We start from the raw sequence: 21,492 nt of genomic DNA on the forward strand, positions 1-21,492 counted from the left end.
CATTATGACCAATGAATTATTATTGACGTGTAGCCACTATTGTAGTGTAGGAAATGCAACAACCAATTTGCACACACACAAAGCTCCCACAAGCAGGTTGAGGAATATTGGCCAGGACACCAGGGAGAAACCAGCACACCCCCACCACCCCCCCACTCTTCTTCAAAACAGTTGTATGAGATCTTTTACTCCACCTGAGAGTAGATAGGGCTTCCTAAAGATGGCCCCTCTAATGGTCTAGTTAAAATTTGTGCTTAAGTTTCTGGAATGGGACTTGAACCCACAATTTTCTGATTCAGGAATGAGAGTGCTACCCACTAAGTGAATGAAGATAACATCATATCTATGAAAAATATTATATACACTTTACACACTTTTCTAAACATACCATCATCTTCTAATGTATTCTTTAATGAGCTCTCTTTCTCTCTCTCTTCAGATACCATGCCTTAAGTGTGCATTGGTGACCATGGGCCTCCATGTTAATCTTGCTCTGGAGGGGTGGATCACCTTCGTTGGTGGTACCTTCATCAAGTTTGCGAGGCTCTTTAGAAGATTGTTCTTTGTCTACATCGATCTTTCTCATCAGCGTCAGGCTTTCTAAATCATGATTTATTATTACGTACCCAAGAAATTCCAGCTGTCTCTTCCTTATCTTAGTTGGCAGAGTTCTTTTGATCTCAGATTTTACTAGCACCTCTTCATTGGTAGTGTGACTTGTCCAAGGTATCTTCATTATTCGCCTCACAAACCACGATTCTGCAGTCTCAATTCTTCTCTGCATTGCTTCACTGATTGTTCAACACTTGGTTCTGTATGTCAAAATTGGTATGATGTAACACTCCAGGATTCTCATCTTTGTTTCCATGTTTTGAGTTGATCATAAACTTTTTCACTTTTTGAAATGCATCTTTGGCCATTCCAATCCTTCGTCTTATTTCTTGGTCGCACTTCCATCCGATGTTAATGTACTTCCTAGGTAACAAAATTTGTGCACCTGTGTGATCTTTTCATTCTTCACTGTAATCTTGCATTCTGTTATGACTTTTTTTTGGACACTACTAGACATTTTGTTTTCTTATTATTTGTGCTCAGCTCTTCTTGCTTTCACTCAATACTCTTTCCAAAACTTTTTGCAGTTTCTCTGCAGAGTCAGCAATAAGAATAGTGTCAAGGGCGTATCTTATATTATTAAAGTTGTAACCTCTAACTAATAATCGTGGAAGGTCTTCAATCTCTCTAAGAATATTTACGTTATACAAATTGAATAAATCTGGGAGAAAACACACCCCTGCCTGCTCCTTTTTTAATCTTCACAAAATTGCTTAGATTGTTCTCAACCTTTACAGCTGCAATTTGTTCCGAGTAAAGGTTCCTTATCATTCTAAAATCCTTGCCATCAAGGTCAAGAGACTCTAACTTGCTCATCAGTTCTTCATGTTTCACCTTATCAAATGCCTTACTATAATCAATAATCTTTATTTAAATCTTTTATGACACCTTCTGATAGCATGCGTACCATAAAGGCAGTATTTCTCATTTCTCTATCTTCTACAAAACCACATTGAAGAGTTTAAATTTCTGGCTTTATCTTGCTCCTGGCCCTGTTCATCAGTACTCGAAGAAGGATCTTAGTAATGTTACTCATCAGACAGTGCAATCGAGTTTACATTGAATTGCCCTGGGCATCTTAGGGAGTGTATGAGGAATTGAGTATTTTCCCCTTTTGGCACCTACTCTGAATGGAGCTCTCCGAGGCCAGAAATAACATGAGTTGGATGTAGAGCAAAACTTTTTCTACAATGCCAGAACGAGAGGTACAGATCTTAACTAGTCCAAAGCAAACTTTGGATTGATGTTGGAAAGTTGTTCTTCACTAAATGTGATCATGTCTCGGAACCGGCAAGCACGTCATGAATTGGGAGGGCGAGGGGGAAGTTGTGTTTTCTTCTAAGTGAATCAGCTAAGATGTACCAAATCCTTTCGGTTCATTCTTAGGATGTGTGCATCACTGACAAGACCAGAAATTTGTTGCTTATCCTTATTCATACTTATCTTGAGTGATCTAATATTTAAGTTTTAAATCTGTTAAGATTTACAGTCAAACTCTTAACTGAGCGAACATTTTGAGGATAATGAGCAGCTAGAGAGAAATGCCAACATCAAATTCACAAACTGATTGGAAATCCCACTGAATCTCACTGAAAGCACAGATATGGGGCAAATAGTCTTTAAACGGAGAATCTTTCCCTTGTCAGCCAATCACCACAACTTTCTGGGCAGAATTTTCTGCCTGTTGGGTGGGTGGGCCCGACCCAATCTCCGGCAGACGGGTAGACGATCCCCGCCAGAGAAGCGGGCCGTGCCACCATTTTACATGGGCCAATTAAGGTCCGATGGGAAGCGCTCTGCACTCCCTGTGCGGGCAGGGGGATTCCCCAAAAGCGAGAGTGCGCTCTTTCGCGCATGCGTACGAAAGAGTGCACATCTCCCTGAGGCTAAGTGCTGCCTCAGGGAGATTGCTTACACTTTTAAAAAGATTAAAAATAGAAAAAAAAAAATTCCCTAACATGTGCCCCTCATGTGACAATGTCACATGAGATGGGACATGTTCATAATTAACATAATAACTTTATTAAAAATTTTAACAATCCTGTATGAAACCTCATCCCGCCAGTGGATGAGGTTTCATGTTTTTTCTATTTGCCGCTGGGGCTCCTGGCCAATCCGACAACCTTGAGGTTGGACGGGCAGGTTCACTAAGTACTTTAATTGACCTGTCAATGGCTTCAATTGGCTATTGACAGGTCAGCGGGCCTGGAACTGATTTTGCTGCGCTCCCGCCTTCCTGAAAATTTAAATGAGGCGGGATAATGTTGGGGGTTCCACCCGACGTCATCCCGCGTCATTTTACGCGTTGGCGAGCGGGCCCCGCCCCCTGCACGCCAATGGCAAAATTCTGCCCTCTAAGTCAATCACTAGTCATTAACACAGCCAAATAAATCACTGACAGACAGGCAACCAGCTAATTTTCAATTATTTCTAACCTTTAACCAATTGCAGACCTGCTTTTGCTCCTGCATCTCCTTATTAGCTCTAGAGAAGTTCTGGAATTATTGTTGTATTTGACAATTCATTTTTCACCATCAGTGTTGTAATTTCCACATTACTGACATGCATTTTGTTATGGCTGCAGATAGACCTGAACCACTCAGAACTTGAGGACGCCCGCTGGTTTGATGCCAAAGAGCTAACAAAAGCTTTAAAACGTAAACAGATGACTACAATGAAAGAAATGAGAGATGTTCCATTCTGGATCCCACCACCTTGGGCTGTAGCACATCAACTAATCAAGGAATGGACTCAAAGGCAGCAGCCATGCTGAAGTCACTGGAATTGTTGGGACTGTTTGATGCATGGGCACTGTTTTTATAACATGATTTGCATGTAATGTGGGTCAACTATTAATGAAGCCAATGTAAAAAATGCATTGTATCAAACTTTTTTATTTATCATTTATAAAGAGGAATATTTGTCTCCTGTGCATAGGTGGGGACATAGAGGGAGAGGAGAGAAGTGATCATTGTGCAAATGCATTATTAATATGGATCCTAAATGGATAATTATAAATAAAACTCCAGTTATTGCCAATGTGCCTACTTTAAAAGTAACATGCTGAGATTTTTAAAAGGGTTTGAAAATGTTTAAGCTAGATGTTTTCCCAAAGTAAGTTTCCTTTTAAAAATTAACCTAAATATGTTCATCGTGAGTCTGAAATCAGACTGTGGAATATGAGAAACTCTGGAATGAGATGAGGTATGTTGCTAAAATCTATGTAAATTACTACTTATGATTTTAATTTTCTTGGAGTTTGAGACTAGTTGTTTCAAAGGAATGCTGGTAACATATAGGTATGATGATGTGTGATTGAAATCATTTTCCACACATTTTATCTGCATCAAGAATTCAGGTAATTACATGAGAAATCTGAATCATTTGAAAAAAAGTCAAGATTGATATTTTGTACTGTAAGGACTGAATAGCAAAGTGCACAATTTAAGCAATTAAAACCAGTTAAAATGAAATTCACTGAAATATTTAAGCAAATGTTATTTATGATTTTTTGATAATGTCATAATATATTAAAATTTACATTCTGAGATTCCTTTTTTAACATCTCAATATCTCAGTGCTTAAACACTTTAGACCATAAGACATAGGAACAGAAATTAGGCCATTCGGCCCTTCGAGTCTGCTCTGCCATTCAATCATAGCTGATAAGTTTCTCAACCCCATTCTCCCACCTTCTCCCCGTAACCTTTGATCCCCTTACCAATCAAGAACCTGTCTATCTCGGTCTTAAATACATTCAGTGACCTGGCCTCTACAGCCATCTGTGGCAATGAATTCCATAGATTCACCACTCTCTGGCTAAAGAAGTTTCTCCTCATCTCTGTTCTAATAGGTCTTCCCTTTACTCTGAGGCTGTGCCCTTGGGTCCTAGTCTCTCCTACTAATGGAAACATCTTCCCCACGTCCACTGTATCCAGGCCTTTCAGTATTCTGTAAGTTTCAATCAGATCCCCCCTCATCCTTCTAAACTCCATCGAGTATAGACCCAGAGTCCTCAAATGTTCCTCATATGTTAAGCCTTTCATTCCTGGGATTGTTCTTGTGAACCTCCTCTGGACCCTCTCCAGGGCCAGAACATCCTTCCTGAGATACAGGGCCCAAAATTGCTCACAATATTCTAAATGTGGTCTGACCAGAGCCTTATAAAACCTCAGCAGCACATCCCTGCTTTTATATTCTAGTCCTCTCAAAATAAATGCCAACATTGCATTTGCCTTCCTAACTACCAACTCAACCTGCAAGTTAACCTTAAGAGAATCCTGGACTAGGACTCCCAAGTCCCTTTGCACTCCAGATTTCTGAATTCTCTCCCCATTCAGAAAATAGTCTATGCCTCTATTATTCCTACCAAAGTGCATGACCTCACACTTCCCCACGTTGTATTCCATCTGCTACTTCTTTACCCATTCTCCTAAACTGTCCAAATCCTTCTGCAGGCTCCCCACCTCCTCAATACTACATGTCCCTCCACCTATCTTTGTATCATCTGCAAACTTAGCCAGGATGCCCTCAGTTCCTTCATCTAGATCATTAATGTATAAAGTGAAAAGTTATGGTCCCAACACTGACCCCTGCGGAACTCCACCAGTAACCGGCCGCCATCCTGAGAAGGACCCCCTTATCCTCACTCTGCCTCGTGCCAGACAGCCAATCTTCTATCCATGCTAGTACCTTGCCTCTAACACCATGGGCTCTTATCTTACTGAGCAGCCTCCTGTGCAGTACCTTGTCAAAGGCCTTCTGGAAGTCCAAGTAGATAATATCCATTGGCTCTCCTTTGTCTAACCTACTCGTTACCTCCTCAAAGAATTCTAACAGATTTGTCAGGCATGACCTCCCCTTGATGAAACCATGCTGACTTTGCCCTATTTTACAATGCACTTCCAAGTATTCTGAAATCTCATCCTTAATAATGGACTCTAAAATCTTACCAACAACCGAGGTCAGGCTAATCGGCCTGAAATTTCTCATCTTTTGACTCACTCCCTTCTTAAACAAGGGGGTTACATTAGCGATTTTCCAGTCCTCTGGGACCCTCCCTGACTTGAGTGATTCCTGAAAGATCACCACTAACACCTCAACTATCTCTTCAGCTATCTCCTTCAGAACTCTGGGGCATCCATTTATCCACCTTCAGAACTTTCAGTTTTCCAGCACCTTCTCCTTGGTAATGGCCACCATATTCACCTCTGTCCCCCGAATCTCTTGAACTTTGGGGATGTTACTCGTGTCTTCCACCATGAAGACTGACGCAAAGTACCTATTCAGTTCCTCTGCCATTTCTTTGTTCCCCACTACTACTTCTCCAGCGTCATTTTCCAGCAGCCCATTGTCCACTTTTGCCTCTCTCTTACCCTTTATATATTTAAAACAACTCTTGCAATCTTCTTTTATATTACTGGCTAGTTTACCCTCATATTTAATCTTCTCCCTCCTTATTTCTTTTTTAGTTGTGCTCTTGGTCTTTGTAGACTTCCCAATCCCCTGGTTTCCCACTGCTCTTTGCCGCATAGTATGCTTTCTCTTCAGCTTTTATGCTGTCCCTGACTTCCCTTGTCAGCCGTGGTTGCCTCATCCTCCTTCCTAGGGATGAATTTTTGCTGTGTCTCCCAAATTACTCCCAGAAACTCCTGCCATTGCTGTTCCTGCTAGGTTCATCTTCCAGTCAATTCTGGCCAGCTCCTCCCTCATGCCTCTGTAGTTGCCTTTATTCAATTGTAATACCATTACATCTGATTCCAGCTTTTTCCTCTCAAATTGCAGGGTAAATTCTATTATATTATGGTCACTTCCTCCTAAGGATTCCTTCACCTTAAGCTCCCTTATCAAATCTGCTTCATTACACATGACTTTCTAAAGTGCAGGAGGCTATCACAAGGATGAGAAAGGACATTCAACCTGTTTAAGCTCATGTACGTGAAAGTTCCAGCCATGATCATGATCAGAGTGCACTGTTAATTGAGTGAGGTGGGATCAGGATGGAAAGTAAGGACTTCTAAAATTTCCTCAGGTAGCACTGCCTCTCTCTTTTAAGTTATCACAGTACCTGTGAGGGGTTAACATGTGTGGGTGGGTTGAAACCGTAAAGTGACACACCCATGGGGTCCTCCTGCCCTATCTTCTTACAGGCTGTCACAACTGGCCAAAGAAAACTTGTGGCATCATGTAAGAAAAAGCTGCATTTCTTCACAGCAACAGAAGTAAATTGACAGCCTACTGAATCCTGCCCATAGATAATAGAATGCAATTAAAATACTTAGCTTTGCAAATAAAATCGCTTTATTTTGTGTTGAATATTTTGAAAGTAATTTAGGATAATGATTACCAAGAAATGTAGTGGAGCACTAAATAGTGTTTAAAGTCACTTCTACCAGAAATAACAGGGCACTTCCAATTCAGTACAATTAGCAATTAGCATGTTTGATGAGTTGTTTTATATGAATGACTGAGCATCACTTCAAAAGGTTCTAACAACAAGCCTGGTTTGTTACATCGTTGAAAGCTGCAATCCCTGAAGCATTAGATAATACCTATGAGGTATACGCAGTCTGGAATATTTGGCACGTAATGTGCTCTTTTATATGTACCGTATTTCATTGTGTAAGCCTGACCTTCAGTGTTCAAACTTAAGTATTGGAAATACAGCCCACACCATGTCACAACTGCCAGGCTTGGTAAATGCATCTCAACTCCTGTACAAATATAGTATCCACTTGCTGAAAAAGAACAGATCCCTTTAACTGATAATGTAAGACACATGTGTTAGAAACTGATTGAGTTGTGAGCCACCTTGGAAGTGAAATTACTATTTGAAATTAGGACAAAACTGATGCAGGATTCATTGTCTAACACTTTAACTACTCCCAAAAATCATGTATATACTCTAGACCTTCACTGGTATACGTAGTAAAAGCATTGATATATATCAAACCCCACATCATACTATAAACACAGACTAAGTTGCCTGTCCCATTTTAATTTTTATTTATTCATGTTGTTTAGTTTTGTGGATTTAATTCAATTTAGTCTCCCTCTCTAGTCTTTCTGGACCAATTAACAGTGTTAATAGAGAGGGATGAAACCTGCAAACAATAGCCCTCCCTTCATTTGGAGAATTATGTAGATGCTTGGTGTTTTATTTTTCAGTCAATCACCTATTCTATGCTCGAGGAAGTAGGTTTTTGAAGGTGGTGGGAGAGAAGTAGTAAAATGTTGTTCCAATCTCCATAGACACCAACAACTTTCAAGAAGAGATTTGAATTCCCAGTGACCAACTCAAAAGGATCACCTGACAAGATTTCACGCTTTAAGACTTTTACGCTAACAAATAAACTAAAATCAAAATTGAATAAACATTACTTAGCTGGCAATTAAAACACTAAACTACAGAAAAGATATCCCACCTTTATTCCCTAACACAAACAAAAACCTCATGCCATGTTTATACTTTACACTGCACTCTCTGCAGAATTGTAGTTTTTACAGCAACCAGTCCGAAATTACTCCCAGCTTCCAACAGGCTTGCTTCACCCCATTTAGCTGACTCATAGCACCCAGTGTCTGTCGAAAGTTGTTTCCCTCAGTTTCTGAGAATCCCCAAAGCAAGGTCCACTCTGACTCCTTCCATCAGTCTTGCCAAGGTTAATCTTCCAGTGTCCTTAAATCTTCACAGGTCCCGTCTCTTCGACCAGAAAATATGTGCCTACCAGCATCCTGCCTGGTGGTGAATAGAAAAAGCCTTTCTGCTATTCACAGCAGCTGCTGTTTTTTTGTCTGTCTGTCTCTCTCTTTCTGAGACTCCCTCTCTCTTTCTGTCCAGAGTCACTAAGCCTGGCAGGAGTGGGGCCAACTGTCTTTTCTCCAGGTGTGTAAACTTGGCACCTTGCTTTCAATGGAGCGACCTGGGCCCCTGTCCCCATGGCAATCAGATCACTTGCTTATCGGCAGGCAGAACTAGTAGGAGGTTGCATGCCCTTCACTGTTTTACCTTGAATTGAAGGAGACTGTTTGAAAGATAACTATCTTATAAAACCTCACGTTTGTAACAGTGTTTCTGGGGGACAGAGAAGGGGATGCACAACATTGCTACCATATATTTGAATTCAGTCAGCATTGAACTTGCTTGTTGTATGTAAAGCAGTTGGTGATGTTGGTGATAGATGTGGGATAGATGTGAATCATCACTAAATGGAGCGAACAGCAACTTTTAAAGAAGTCAGGAAGCTCAAGTTATAAGCATAAAGTGAAGAAAAGACAAATTGAGAGAGAGAGAGAGAGAGAGAGAAAAGGCCATTAATTTGGCTTAAAATTCCAACATTACTATGTTTCTTGATTCTTACATATCTTATGTTATAGCACTGATTACACTTCCAAACTATTTAATTGGCTATGGGACTTTTGGAGATAGTGAAAGGTGCTATATAATACAATTTTTTTTTCTCTAATAATAACTCTCTCCCGATTCAGTTAAAAAGTCTGTCAATGAGGATGCTGACAATTGTTACTGTTTTCCTGATCTGAGGAACTTCCAGCCAGAGACTGCACTCTTAATAGTTGAATCTTGACTTAGCCAGTGAGAATTCTTGAGTAGCCTGTGGACCCAAACCTTTTGACCTGTGTGCACTTTGAGTATTTACTGAATACAACAGTTTAGACTTTAGATGTCACGCAGCTGATTTACGGTATCAGGCACTGAACTTCTACAAGGCTTTTGTTAAAATGTATTTGAACTATCCATTATTTATGTGGATAATCTCCTTTGAGAAAATAGCTACCAGAAAATAGTATTATTTAAATAACTAGCATAAAGAAAGTCTTGATTTTATATTGTGCTTTGTCATGTCTCTCAGAAAGTCCCAAAGAGCAGTACTTAGAACACATCACCTTGAAATCCAATGAGAAACATGGCAGCTAATTTGCAAGCTCTCATGTTCTGCCATGAGCTGAACTGATCATGGAGGCACAGTGTCAGGGTAAGGGATCAATCATTTAGGACTGAGATGAGGATAAATTTCTTCACTCAATGGATTGTGAATCTTTGGAATTCTCTACTCCAGAGGGTTGTGGATGCTCCTTTGTTGGCGATACTTAAGGCAGGGATGGACAGGTTTTTGGTCCCTCAGGGAATCAAGGGATATGGGGAGCCGTGGGAAAGTGGAGTTGAAGCCCAAGGTTAGCCATGATTGCGTTGAATGGTGGAGCAGGCTCCACAGGCCATATGGTCTACTCCTCTTCCTATCTCTTGTGTTTTTGTAGAATCCACCCCAGCATTTCATCCCATATCACCAACCTTATTTGCTGTCTGTCACTTGTAAAACAACAATATTATCATAATCCTTCACTTTTCTATTAATTCAAACATTGCGCTGCATCTTACCTATGTCGGGCAGAGGCAGGTGGCGATCAGCTGCACGCCACCATTTTACATGGGCAGGACAATTAAGGCCCACCCAACGTAATACGCAGCCAGTAGCGCCCAGCGCTACCTGTGCGGGAAGGGGGAGGAGGGAGAGTCGGGGTGTGACTCGCATGTGCGCAAAAGAGCGCAGCAATCTCCCTGAGGCACGGAGCTGCCTCAGGGAGGTTAAGTTGGTAATGAAAATGTTGAATAAAAGACCTAAAGAGTTATTTAAACATGTCCCCTAATGTGACAGTGTCACATGAGCTGGGACATGTTTGTGCATTTCGAAAATTTGTTTATTTTATTAAACCTTCAAGAAAGCTCATCCCGCCCATAGATGATGTTTCCTGAAAAACATGAAGGCCGCTTGGGCCCTTCACCTGCTCACCAACCTTAATTAACGTTGGACGGGCAGCGCTGTTAATGAGCTAAATTACTTTCCTAATGGCCTTACTAGGCCTTTGACAGTTCGGCAGGCGCGCAGCCGCCTCCAGCACGTGCCCACCGAACGCAATATCGGAATGATGCGTGATGATGTCAGGACATACGCCCTCGTGTCATTTTATGCATCAGCATGTTGGGCCCACCCCCGATGCCGATGGCAATATCCTGGCCATTGTGTCAGGTGGAGTCAAAATATAAATAATAGATACAGAAAACTATCACTTAGCTGCTCCAAGCTATTTGTAGCCACTGAAACAATCAAAAGAACTCTGTCAATATTTTAAGACAATTGTTCATAGCATCTACAGTAACTGCTGACCTTCTTAACATACTGTTTTAATTAAATCCTCTTGTTATCTTATTAACTCTGCTGCTCCGTGTGACCTCTGCGGCATCAGTGATCACAGGTTTCATCTTTTTACCGAGGCAAAAGTGGCAGCCCACAGTTTTCCTTTGTTACACATTTTTTATTAAAGCTATTCTCTTGCTGTCGGCATCGCTGGCATTATGGTGTCAGCCATCAACAGTGTCAGGACTGTTGCATCAGAGTCTAAAAGTCATGGGCTCAAACCCTACTTCAGAGATTTAAGAGCAAAATCTAGGCTAACATTCCAGTGCAGTGCTGAGGGAAGATTGCACTGTTGGGGGTGACATCTTTTGGCTGAAATATTAAACGGAGGCTCTGTCTCCCCAGTGTCCTGGCCAATGTTTATCTCTCAGCAAACAGCTAAAATAGACCAGTTCTGTTGAAGGGTCATGAGGACTCGAAACGTCAACTCTTTTCTTCTCCACCGATGCTGCCAGACCTGCTGAGTTTTTCCAGGTAATTCTGTTTTTGTTTTAGCTAAAATAGATCATCTGACCATTATCAATGTTACCTTTAAGCTATTTCTGCAGCTGAGCAGAAATTCGGAATGTACAGTGCAGTTAACTAACAGACTACCACAACCAATGTTCCCCTTTAAGGTCACGCACCTATCTTAAAGGTACTGTGCAGTGCAACAAAAAACTGCATATAATAAAGAAAAAATAGAGGGAATATTGGTCACTGTTACATGGCTGACAATGGGAGCTTGCTGCGTGTAGATTGGCTGCTTTGTTTCCTGAAGTACAACAGTGATTATACTTCATAAATATTTCTTTGCCTATAAAGTGCTTTGGCTTTCTTTGCCTATAAAGTGCTTTGGAATGTTCTGAGGTTGTGACAAGTGCAAGAGAAATTCAAGTTTTTCTTATCCTTCTCCCCATTGAAGCAATTAACTCAAATCCCATTTCCTGCTCTTTTTTCATGGTCTTTGATATTTTTCATCTTCATTTCTATACATATTTCTGTCTCAGCTTCAATGGTCACTGGATCCTGAGAAGCTTCTCCTAACCTTCCTCATTACTTCTGCTATAGACCAGTCCCACTTTACAGCTTTTTATCAATTCACCAACCAGTGTCAATAATCTGTCACTATTTATACTATCAATTGCTTTCAGAATTTCGAATTTCAGAATTTCAGTTAGATTCCTCTTTAGTAATTTTGACTTGTGAAATCTCACACTGTAATGATATTTTCCCTTCCATGGTAACATTCTCATACAGCTTCCCCTTGACTCCATTATCCTTTCTATAATGGGGTGCCCAAAGCATGCAACATAGTGTAACTAGTTCTGTCGAAGGGTCATGAGGACTCGAAACGTCAACTCTTTTCTTCTCCGCCGATGCTTTCAGACCTGCTGAGTTTTTCCAGGTAATTCTGTTTTTGTTTAACATAGTGTAACTGTTCACCTAACACTGGTAATTTCAAGTCATGTCTTCTTTGTACTCATGTTTATTTCATACTTTAATTCTCTCAGTCATATTGAATTCTACATATTCTTATCTATCCAGTTACATCTCCTCTGGACCTGTCCTTTGTTTCTATATTTATCACCTCTGTTTGCTCTGCACTATTATCATTTGTGTCATTCAATCACTTCTACCCTATCACACACACCTCTCTTTTATTTTTCTCTTGAACCCTTTTCCCTGGCCCTGTATCCCTTAAAGAACTATTCAAGACTATGGGCCAAATGCTAGTAAATGGGATTAGGTAGGTAGGTCAGGTGTTTCTCACGTGTCGGTGCAGACTTGACAGGCCAAAGGGCCTCTTCTACACTGTGTGATTCTGTGATTCTGTAATCTAATAAAAAAGGTCTCTGAACTGAACTCCGCTTCCCTCTGCACTGATGCTACCTGCTGAGTATTTTCAGCGTTTTTTGCTTTTTTATTGTGAGTTCTACATACTTCGACAAAAGAAAAATACTTTGGATACTGGAATACTGAAATAAAAAGAGAAGAAGCTGGTAACGCACAGCAGGTCTGGCAGCATCTATGGAAAGAAAAACAAAAGTTAATCTTTTAGGTTGGTGACCTCATATGAGATCCAGAAGAAGTTAGAGATTTAACAGTTTATAACTGAGTACAGAGGAGGTCTTGTGGCATGTATCCCATGTATCTTGTATCGCTGCCTCTGAGCCAGAAACTCTGGGTTCAAGTTCAGCTTCAGGACTTGATGACCAAGGAAGGCTCATTAGTAACGCGGTCAAACTGGTTGCGCATCAACTTGTAAATCCTTCCAACATACTCCAGTGCCAGGTGGTAAGAGTGGTCGAGGTTCCTGGTCAGCCACATAGAAAGAAGTTGGAGTCTCTGCCATTACTATTCATAGCTCCAGGGCTACAACATGCATGTAAACCACAGCAGCAACTCCACTCCTCCGCGGAGGCCGGTTGGTTCATTCAGCCAGATGGCCGGTGTTGGATCAGGTTGGTGCAATCCCCATTCTGGCTGGGATGGATCCGGGAACCCCTGCCTCCTTGCTCTACCTGTGGTGGAGGCTGCAGCACCGTGGATCGGATCGGACCTGCCAGAGAACTCAAGGAGAAGAATCAAGGATGGTGTCGGCGGAGAAAGGTGGGTGGGGCTCTGTGCATGCTTGAAGCCGTAAAATCTCCAATTATTTCCAGCTCTGATGAGAGGTCATCAACCTGAAAGGGGGCCAAAAAAACCTGGAAGCAGAAACAGCAATGATTTCAAAAGGAGATTGAATGGACTCTTGAAGGAAATAAACTGAATCGAGCTGGAGGGTGGGACTGACTGGATTGCTCAGTGGAGGGCTGGCAATGACTCGCTCGACTCCTTCTGTGCTGCAAATGACACTTTTACTCTTTGAAGGGTCAACACTTGCTGCTCTCTCCACAGATGCTACCCGATGCGGAATGTCTTTCAGCATTTTCTCTTTTTATCCCATGCTTACCCTTTAATGTCGAGCTGTCCTGCAGTCCATTAACATTTAAATGTGGAAGGGGTTGCCACAGACTCATTATTAAACTCTGCGTAAATTTAAAAAGTTCAAGACAACACAATCAGTTTGCAACTTGGTTTGATACTGCACTGTGAGACAGGCTCTCCCATATATCTTTAACCGCTCTCTACTGAAGTCAGATCAGCCTCTGGAGTTATATGGTCACCAGCTTTGGAAACCATGCGCAGCAACAAAAACGTAAGAACATAAGAAGTAGGAACAGGAATGGACCATAGCGTTCCTTGAACCCGTGCCCCCTTTTAACAAAGTCAAGTCTGATCCTTGACCTCAACTCCATTTCCTGCCCAAGTTCCCATCTTCCTAATCTTCCCATCTTCAGTTCTGTCGAAGGGTCATGAGGACTCGAAACGTCAACTCTTTTCTTCTCCGCCGATGCTGCCAGACCTGCTAAGTTTTTCCAGGTAATTCTGTTTTTGTTTCCCATCCTCCTAGATTGTCTTGGTGCCTGAAAATCCTTTGCTCTCTGTCTTGAATAATCTCAATGATCCACAGCTCTCTGGTGTAGAGAATTCCAAAAATTCACAACTCTGAGTGAAGAAATTTCTCCTCATCACAAAGGCCGACCACCCCCCCCCATCCTGAGACTATAAGCTTTTAATACTAGGCTCTCCAGCAATCTGGCAATGCTAAAACCCACTCGTTCTATGCTCTGACCAATACCATATTTTCCCAAGGAAATTAAGAAAGTGCTGGAAATACAAAACAGATCCATTAACAGCTGACGGAGAGCAAGAACTTGCATTTGTCTAGCGCCTGTCACAACCACCTTATGTCCAAAAGTGCTTTACAGCCAATGAAGTACTTCTGAAGTGTAGTCACTGTTGTCATCTAGCCTAGAATAAGCAAAGAGGACAAAGCTGTTGGGTGGGACCTTCTGAGGCTGTGAAAGGCGCTATGCAAATGCAATTCCTCGTCTTTCCTTTAAATATTTATACCTTTTTGTCAAGTTCACACCCAAAATGGCTATGGCGTAATCGTTGTGTACTTTGAACACTTTATGTTTGATTTCTGATTTCCAGGGCCTTTTTTTCCCCCTCTCTCTCACTTAAATGCAGGAGGGTTTATGGTATCCGGTGGATCATTGACTGCGGTGCAAATAAAGGTTTATGCAGATAGTTCAGGCTCGCCTCTCCTCTTCTCCCCTGGCACCGGCACAGACGGCTGTGTAGTTAATTTTTAATGTGACTCCTGTTGGACCCTCCAGGATGGAAGCCGCAGTTCCTGCGGAGGGGACGGGCGGCAGGTGCCGGCTGCCAGCCTCCTGGGCTCTCTACATGCTCTGCTCCGGCTTCTCCGAGTTCTTCAGCGGCGTCTTCATCAACCAGTACCGCTTCAACTTCCCCGCTTTCATCGCCCTGTGCCAGGTTAGGACAGCCAGCGCCGCTTACAGCAGCCTGGGAGTTGTAGTCTTGGCCATTGTACCCGAATCCATCGCCAGGGCTACGATTCCGCACCTATCATCAACAAAACTGCTACTTTAGGGATTGACTCCCCCGGTTGTCCTTTTATAGAGAACCATAGAACGATACAGCGCAGAAGGAGGCCATTCTGCCCACCATACCTGTGCAGGCTATTCAATTCATCTCGCTCCTCTGCTCTTTCCCCGTGATCCTGTATTATTTTTTAACCCCTTCAAGTCTTTACAATGGGGCTTCTTTTTACCTTGAATCACTGTTTGGTGGTGATGGAGTAAGTCAAGCTTTGTTTTTATTATAAAAGATAAAAGAAGAGTCATACGGACTCGAAACGTTAACTCTGTTTCTCTCTCCACAGATGCCGTCCGACCTGCTGAGTTTTTCCAGCATTTTCTGTTTTTGCTTCTGCTTTTTATTTTAATGGCTTGTAGAATTTTTACCCGTTTTACTGGGGTCACAGATATTTTGCTTTGTTGCCTCTTGGAGTCAGGGACGAATTTCCCTGCATGTGCTCATTTTTTTTTGGCTTTCAGCATTACTAGTAGCTTTCTTTTTATTCATTGATGTGATGTGGATGGTTGTTTGGCATGGTCAGCAGTTATCGCCCCACGACCCTAACTCCCGCCTTCTTGACCTGCTGGAGTCTATCTGCTGCAGGTACTCTGGAGATCAGTGCAGCTTGAGGTTGCTCTCTCCAGTGTACAGGATGGGAAGTGAAAGGTCTGCCGGCCTTTGTTCACCTGGTTAATGTTTGTATGTCAGTTCTTTAAGTATTGCTGTATTGTGCTGTGAATGAACCACCAACTCTCACTTACTTCCAGCGATCAGCTATTTTGCATGTCCAAAAAGAATCTAAATGATACCTTGTACTGTAAAAACAATTACATTTGAATCCAGAGGATTCGTGGCACTTTGGCAGACACCAGTACAAACATGACAAGAGTTTGATGAGTTGCTCAGCTGCTAACACATTTGGCTATAGCTCCACTCTAGGAATTAGGGTTTCACAAAGGGTGCAAACTCTCCAGTGCAGTATTGAGTTACATTAGCAAGAGTTAAAACAAGTTTCTGGATGCCTATCTGAAGACCAGGTAGCCTCCTAGTCTTCTGGCCCACATTCCTCCCTCAACCAAGACTAAGAAAAGCAGATTAGTTGGTGATTCATCTCATTGTTATTTGTGGGATCTTGCTCTGCACAAAACAGCTGCTTAATGTATTTCACAGTCATTGCATTTTGAAGTCATTTATCGCATACAAAATCCTTTGAGACATCTTGGGAGGCATGCAAAGAGTATATAAGTACAAGTTCTCCTGTATGATATTATTTCACTGTGTTATCCTTTGTTAGGCTCTGCTGACCATTGTGGTGCTGCAATTATTGAGACAAGCCGGACTGTTGAAGATCCAACCATATTTACTGGAGAGTGGAGAGATTTTCCTGCTCCCTTCCATTTGCTCTGGTTTTCATTCAATCCTAACTCTGTGGGCTGTGACCAGCTCCAATTCCATAGTCTTCACATTCATCCAACGGTTTACACCCCTGGCCACCTTGGTATTCTTGGAAACATTTAACTTGAAAAAGAGAATCTCCTTCAGCAATGCTTTTTTGGTGCTGCTGGTCACTTCGTGCTCCATTTTTGCAGGTAAGATGTGATAAAGATTAAACCATGCTACTTCTAGCATAGCTTCTGTACATCACCGTACTTCAAAGTAATTCATTATATGTTAAACTTTTGTTGTATAAATCTGTATATAAATACAAGTCTGTATTTTCAAACCCTACAGCCTAACTTAATGTACATCCTACCTCAACACCGTTTCCTAGACCTACGCCCATTTGTATTTTTGACTCAGCTGCCATCCCATTTCCCTCTCTGCTCCATCCTCAGTGGCAAAGCTTTTCATCTTTGTGCTGTTGCATGTTGGAATGTCCTTCCATAACACCAACACCTTACTATGCCTCTCCCTCAAAGGTCTGCTCACAACATACCTTTTCGATCAAGCCTTCATCACCTTTCCTCAATCATGCTCTGCAGTATCTCAGAACGTTAAAGGCACTATTATAAGCATTGTGAAAAATGAAGTTAAAAACAGAAAACACTGGTAAATATACATGTCCACCACCATATCCAAAGGAGAAGATAAGTTAACATTTAACTTTTCATGATGGTCTGACATTGACCTCTCTTCCCAATCCTCTAAAAGGATCTGTGACCAAAATGTTAACTTGACTTTTCTCTTTACAAATGTCAACCATAATTTGCAGTTATCTTTCTTTTTAACTCTACTTAAAATTGCCCTGAGGCATAAAGTCACCTCTTCCTATTCAATCAATAAAATATTGCCAATCATTAACCAGACAGGTTAGATTCCATTGCTTTTGTTTGTCCAGTTGAGGGCAATACAGGGGAAATATTTTGTCCTTTGTGGCAAGTGCCAAATTTCTCTTTGTACCTCATTCCAGTGATTTAAAAGGATAATGAACCCTTTTTCAGCAAGGTGTGTAACAATGAACCACGTGTCACTGAAGGGTGATCCACACCAACATTTTTCTCTCCAAAAATTGTGAAAAATCGATCAATAAATGGTTGTGTATGTATATGGACTGTTAAACCTCCTGTTCAAGAGCACTTCCCTCCCTTTGATCCAGAAGATTTGTGAAGACCACAAGAAGTCAGTGCCAACATGGTTAAGATTAGTTATTGTTGGTCCCTAAAATTATTTTAATTTATGCAAGAGGTGACTTGAATTCACCAACAGATAAGAATATGTTGCCAGAGAAATGACTAAGAGCTGTAGGTCTTTGGAATATTGGGAGATTCTGATAATAGCATAATTATGGATGAGGAAGGCCATTTGGCTTATCTTGATTCATCCGTCCAGGATGAGCCCCCTCCCCCACCCCATCCCATCCCAGCATCCAAGTGAATGATTCTAGGGTTTTGATTTTATCCGAGAGCCCATTCCATGTATTGATTACTCTGTGCATAGAAGAATCTCATCAGTCCAAAATTTGCCTGTTTACTCTTGTCTATTCATGTAATTTAATCTTATTTTCTTTTTCCATTCTGTTATTTTGGATACCTCCTGGAGGATCACTTCCTTTCAAGGCTAAAAAGCTCAAGTGTCTCCACTTTTTCCTCATAAGTCAAACTTTTGATGCACGGGATCAAAAAGATGGCCCTTTTCTGCACTTCCTTTAGCAAATGTGACCAGAACTAGACACGGTTCTCAAGATGTTGGTAGATAGAAGCACTATGCAGTTTGATCGTGACTTCCACTGTGGAATTCCACTGGTCAGCAATTTATTGGTTTTGTTGACTGCTGCCTAAAATTGGTTACACATGATTAGTGGTGTGTCTAAGAATCTTGGGTTTTTTCAATTCCATTATTAGTTATTTCAACACGGTTCACAAGGTGTGTGTCATTTCCCTTTCAATGTGCAGCACTTTACAGTTCCCTTCATTAAATTCATACTACAGAGCACAGCGTATCTCCCAGCTGCAATCTGCCACTGGCAACTGCTAAAGCCATGTCCTGTTGGGAAACGGATTTATTTTGAGGAATGTGAAAGGTCAGGGAAAAGTATCTATTGCCACATCTTTATCCTGCTTTCTAAATATGAACTATTCTAATATGTTCCTGCCTAGGGCTTCAGATTTTCAATGATGAAGTTGTTGTGTATATATATGGACTGTTAAACCTCCTCTTCAAGAGCACTTACCTCCCTTTGATCCAGAAGATTTGTGAAGATCACAAGAAGTCAGTGGTGGATGTCTATTACACCTGCACCATTAATAGCTGTCCACTGCTGTTGGTGTACTGCCTTCTCCATCCAGATACTCCTCAGATCTTCCCTTCAGGCAGCTGGTCCAGTCTGATCTTTTTGGGCTTTTTTTGCTTGGTGTTGCTCCTGGGGTCTTTGCTGAATTTCCTGGTTTTCCTGTGCACCTTGCTGAGCTCAGCACTGACAATGAACATGGTTGAGGTCGCAAAGACAAACATACTGATGCTGAGGAATATTGTTACACATGAATGGACTTTCTCACTCCCGCTTCTCACCAGTCTTCTCATCAGTATCAGTGGAGCAGGCATCTATGTGTACAAAAATTCTAGACAGATAAATACAGGAACAAGGAAATGTGCAACGGAAATGACCATTTGAAAACTTCTCAGTATATTACAAGTATTGGAATTTAAGTTAATGGATAATTTTCCTCTTTGTGTCACCCGAGAGTGTTGATTTATTGCTGGTTCCATGTCTACAATTCTCCAGTGTTCTGTCCAACTTACCACACAAAAAATCGATATTGATTTGTGGAAAGTTATCCAATTTTAGAAAGGCTTGAATTCATATAGCAGCTTTCACAATCTCAGGACATCCAAAGTGTTTTACAGTTAATGGAATACTTTTTTTTATTGTATTGCAGGAAACAAGGCAACTAATTTATGCACAGTAAGCTCCCACAATCATGTGATAATGACCAGATATATAATTTTTAGTAATGTTGATTAATGGATACATTTGGTCAAGAAACCATGGAGAACTCCCCTGCTCTTCCTTGAAACAGTACCATATGATCTTGTAGGTCCACCTGAGAGAGCAGATGGTGACTCAGTTTAATATCTCAACAAAAGAAAGCATCTCCAACAGTGAAGCATTACCTCAGTACTGCACTGAAGTCTCAGCCTTAATTTTTGTGCTCAAGTATCTGGAGTGGGGCTTGAATGCACACCCTCTGACTCAAAGAGGCAAGAGTGCTACCCACTGAGCCACAGCTGACTAAACATCACAGGCTCAATGCACCATTGTCACTCAACGTTCACACACACATTTTCCGGCAGGGATCACTAGACAGCTATCAGGAATAGTAACTTGCAAATTTTTTCGTAAGATACAAAGACCAATCCTATACTGCCAAGAACTAAATCAGCTTGAACCTGGGACATTCTTGGCCTGTATGTCTCCTTTAATTCACTGGAATGGATAAAAAGCCATCGGAGCAACATGTTCTAAATAAGCTCCTGCCATCTCATTTTGTACTTTCAAAATCTAGCACCTTGTTTAGTTCAGAAAAGTTACTGACTTTGTCCTTTTCCAGATATTTTAGAGCTGTGCTGAACCCAGCCTTTGTACATTAAATGCAAATTGTTGTCCTTTATTGTTACACAGGGTAGTTGTTAAAAATGTTTTTTTCATTATAATAAACTCATCTGTTGCAGGAGTACCATCAGTGTTTTTTGTTCTGACTCCTACCTCTTACAATGTTTTCCCCTCCAGATTTCAGAGTATAATTTAACAGACACTGACCACCCTCCTTATGGAAGTGACCATCCTCCATGCCAGAGTCTAAACAGCCAGAATCAGCAGTTTTTTACCCGTACTTTGCAACCCATCCAATTCTGACCAACCCTACAATAAGGAGAAAGAATCTTGGTTAAAAACAAAAAACTGCGGATGCTGGAAATCCAAAACAAAAACAGAATTACCTGGAAAAACTCAGCAGGTCTGGCAGCATCGGCGGAGAAGAAAAGAGTTGACGTTTCGAGTCCTCATGACCCTTCAACAGAACTAGAACTAGTTTTGTTGAAGGGTCATGAGGACTCGAAACGTCAAGAATCTTGATTAGTTTTGCTCCTCCCTAGCCCAGAGAGGTGCAGATTTTTAAGAGTCCTTATAACCTTTCCTGCTGTTGACCTGTGCAGATTTTCTTGCACACTACAGTCTGATTAAAGGGTTTTATAAATACTGAAACTGTAGACAGTAATTTGAATGTGGCAAAGATGTTGCAAGATCAAGGGGTTTAAAAAGAGAATTCCAGAGCGTGGAGATGTGATAACTGAAGGTTTTGTAACTGATGGCAGAATGATAGTGGCAGGGTGTGGATATGACAGAACAGCAAGCAGGCCAGACTAAGTGTCAAACTGAGACTTCTCAGATGAGATCAGTGTAGCTCAACAGCACTGGATGTATTTACCCGATTAAACATCAGGGGTCTGCATAGATTCTTATTGCAAATAAAGCGATGAAACATTATGTTACACAAATTGGTCTTTTGAGGGCAGCCCTTCACTTTGCTTTCTAATTATTATTGAATCGGCTTCCAGCCATCCTTTCAGGAAGTGTATTCCTGATCATAACTTGCTGTGTAAAAAAATCAATCTCATCTTGCCTGGGTTCTTTGGCTGATTACCTTAAATCTGTATCCTCTGATTATCAGCCCTCCTGCCACTAGAAACAGTTTGT

General features: G+C 41.4%; 2 protein-coding genes across 6 annotated transcripts in view; both read left to right on the forward strand.

Annotated features, from left to right (window-relative positions):
* nudt13 (nudix (nucleoside diphosphate linked moiety X)-type motif 13) overlaps positions 1–4,162 on the forward strand; it is a 42,331-nt gene extending 38,169 nt beyond the window's left edge. For all 5 annotated transcript variants that reach the window (XM_041176496.1, XM_041176499.1, XM_041176498.1 and 2 more), the window contains one exon: positions 3,197–4,162. In XM_041176496.1, coding sequence (XP_041032430.1) covers positions 3,197–3,385 — 189 coding nt within the window. In that variant the 3' untranslated portion in view covers positions 3,386–4,162. The remainder of the gene's footprint in view (positions 1–3,196) is intronic.
* A 9,026-nt stretch (positions 4,163–13,188) lies between these two features.
* On the forward strand, positions 13,189–19,410 carry si:ch211-248a14.8 (solute carrier family 35 member D3). The gene is made up of 4 exons (XM_041176237.1): positions 13,189–13,418; positions 15,035–15,194; positions 16,594–16,888; positions 18,896–19,410. Exons 1-4 carry the CDS (start codon positions 13,189–13,191, stop codon positions 19,408–19,410), a joined length of 1,200 nt encoding a protein of 399 aa, XP_041032171.1.
* The last annotated feature ends 2,082 nt before the right edge of the window (positions 19,411–21,492 follow it).

This window comes from Carcharodon carcharias, chromosome 28 (assembly GCF_017639515.1).
Source record: "Carcharodon carcharias isolate sCarCar2 chromosome 28, sCarCar2.pri, whole genome shotgun sequence".
NCBI lineage: Eukaryota > Metazoa > Chordata > Chondrichthyes > Lamniformes > Lamnidae > Carcharodon > Carcharodon carcharias.

What these genes read in the sequence shown, in the direction of transcription:
- si:ch211-248a14.8 (XM_041176237.1), top strand. Translation starts at nt 13,189, where the DNA reads ATGCATGTAAACCACAGCAGCAACTCCACTCCTCCGCGGAGGCCGGTT. An exon ending in GATGGTGTCGGCGGAGAAAG is followed by an intron (nt 13,419 to 15,034) that starts GTGGGTGGGGCT and finishes TGGACCCTCCAG; the next exon opens with GATGGAAGCCGCAGTTCCTG. An exon ending in CTTTCATCGCCCTGTGCCAG is followed by an intron (nt 15,195 to 16,593) that starts GTTAGGACAGCC and finishes ATCCTTTGTTAG; the next exon opens with GCTCTGCTGACCATTGTGGT.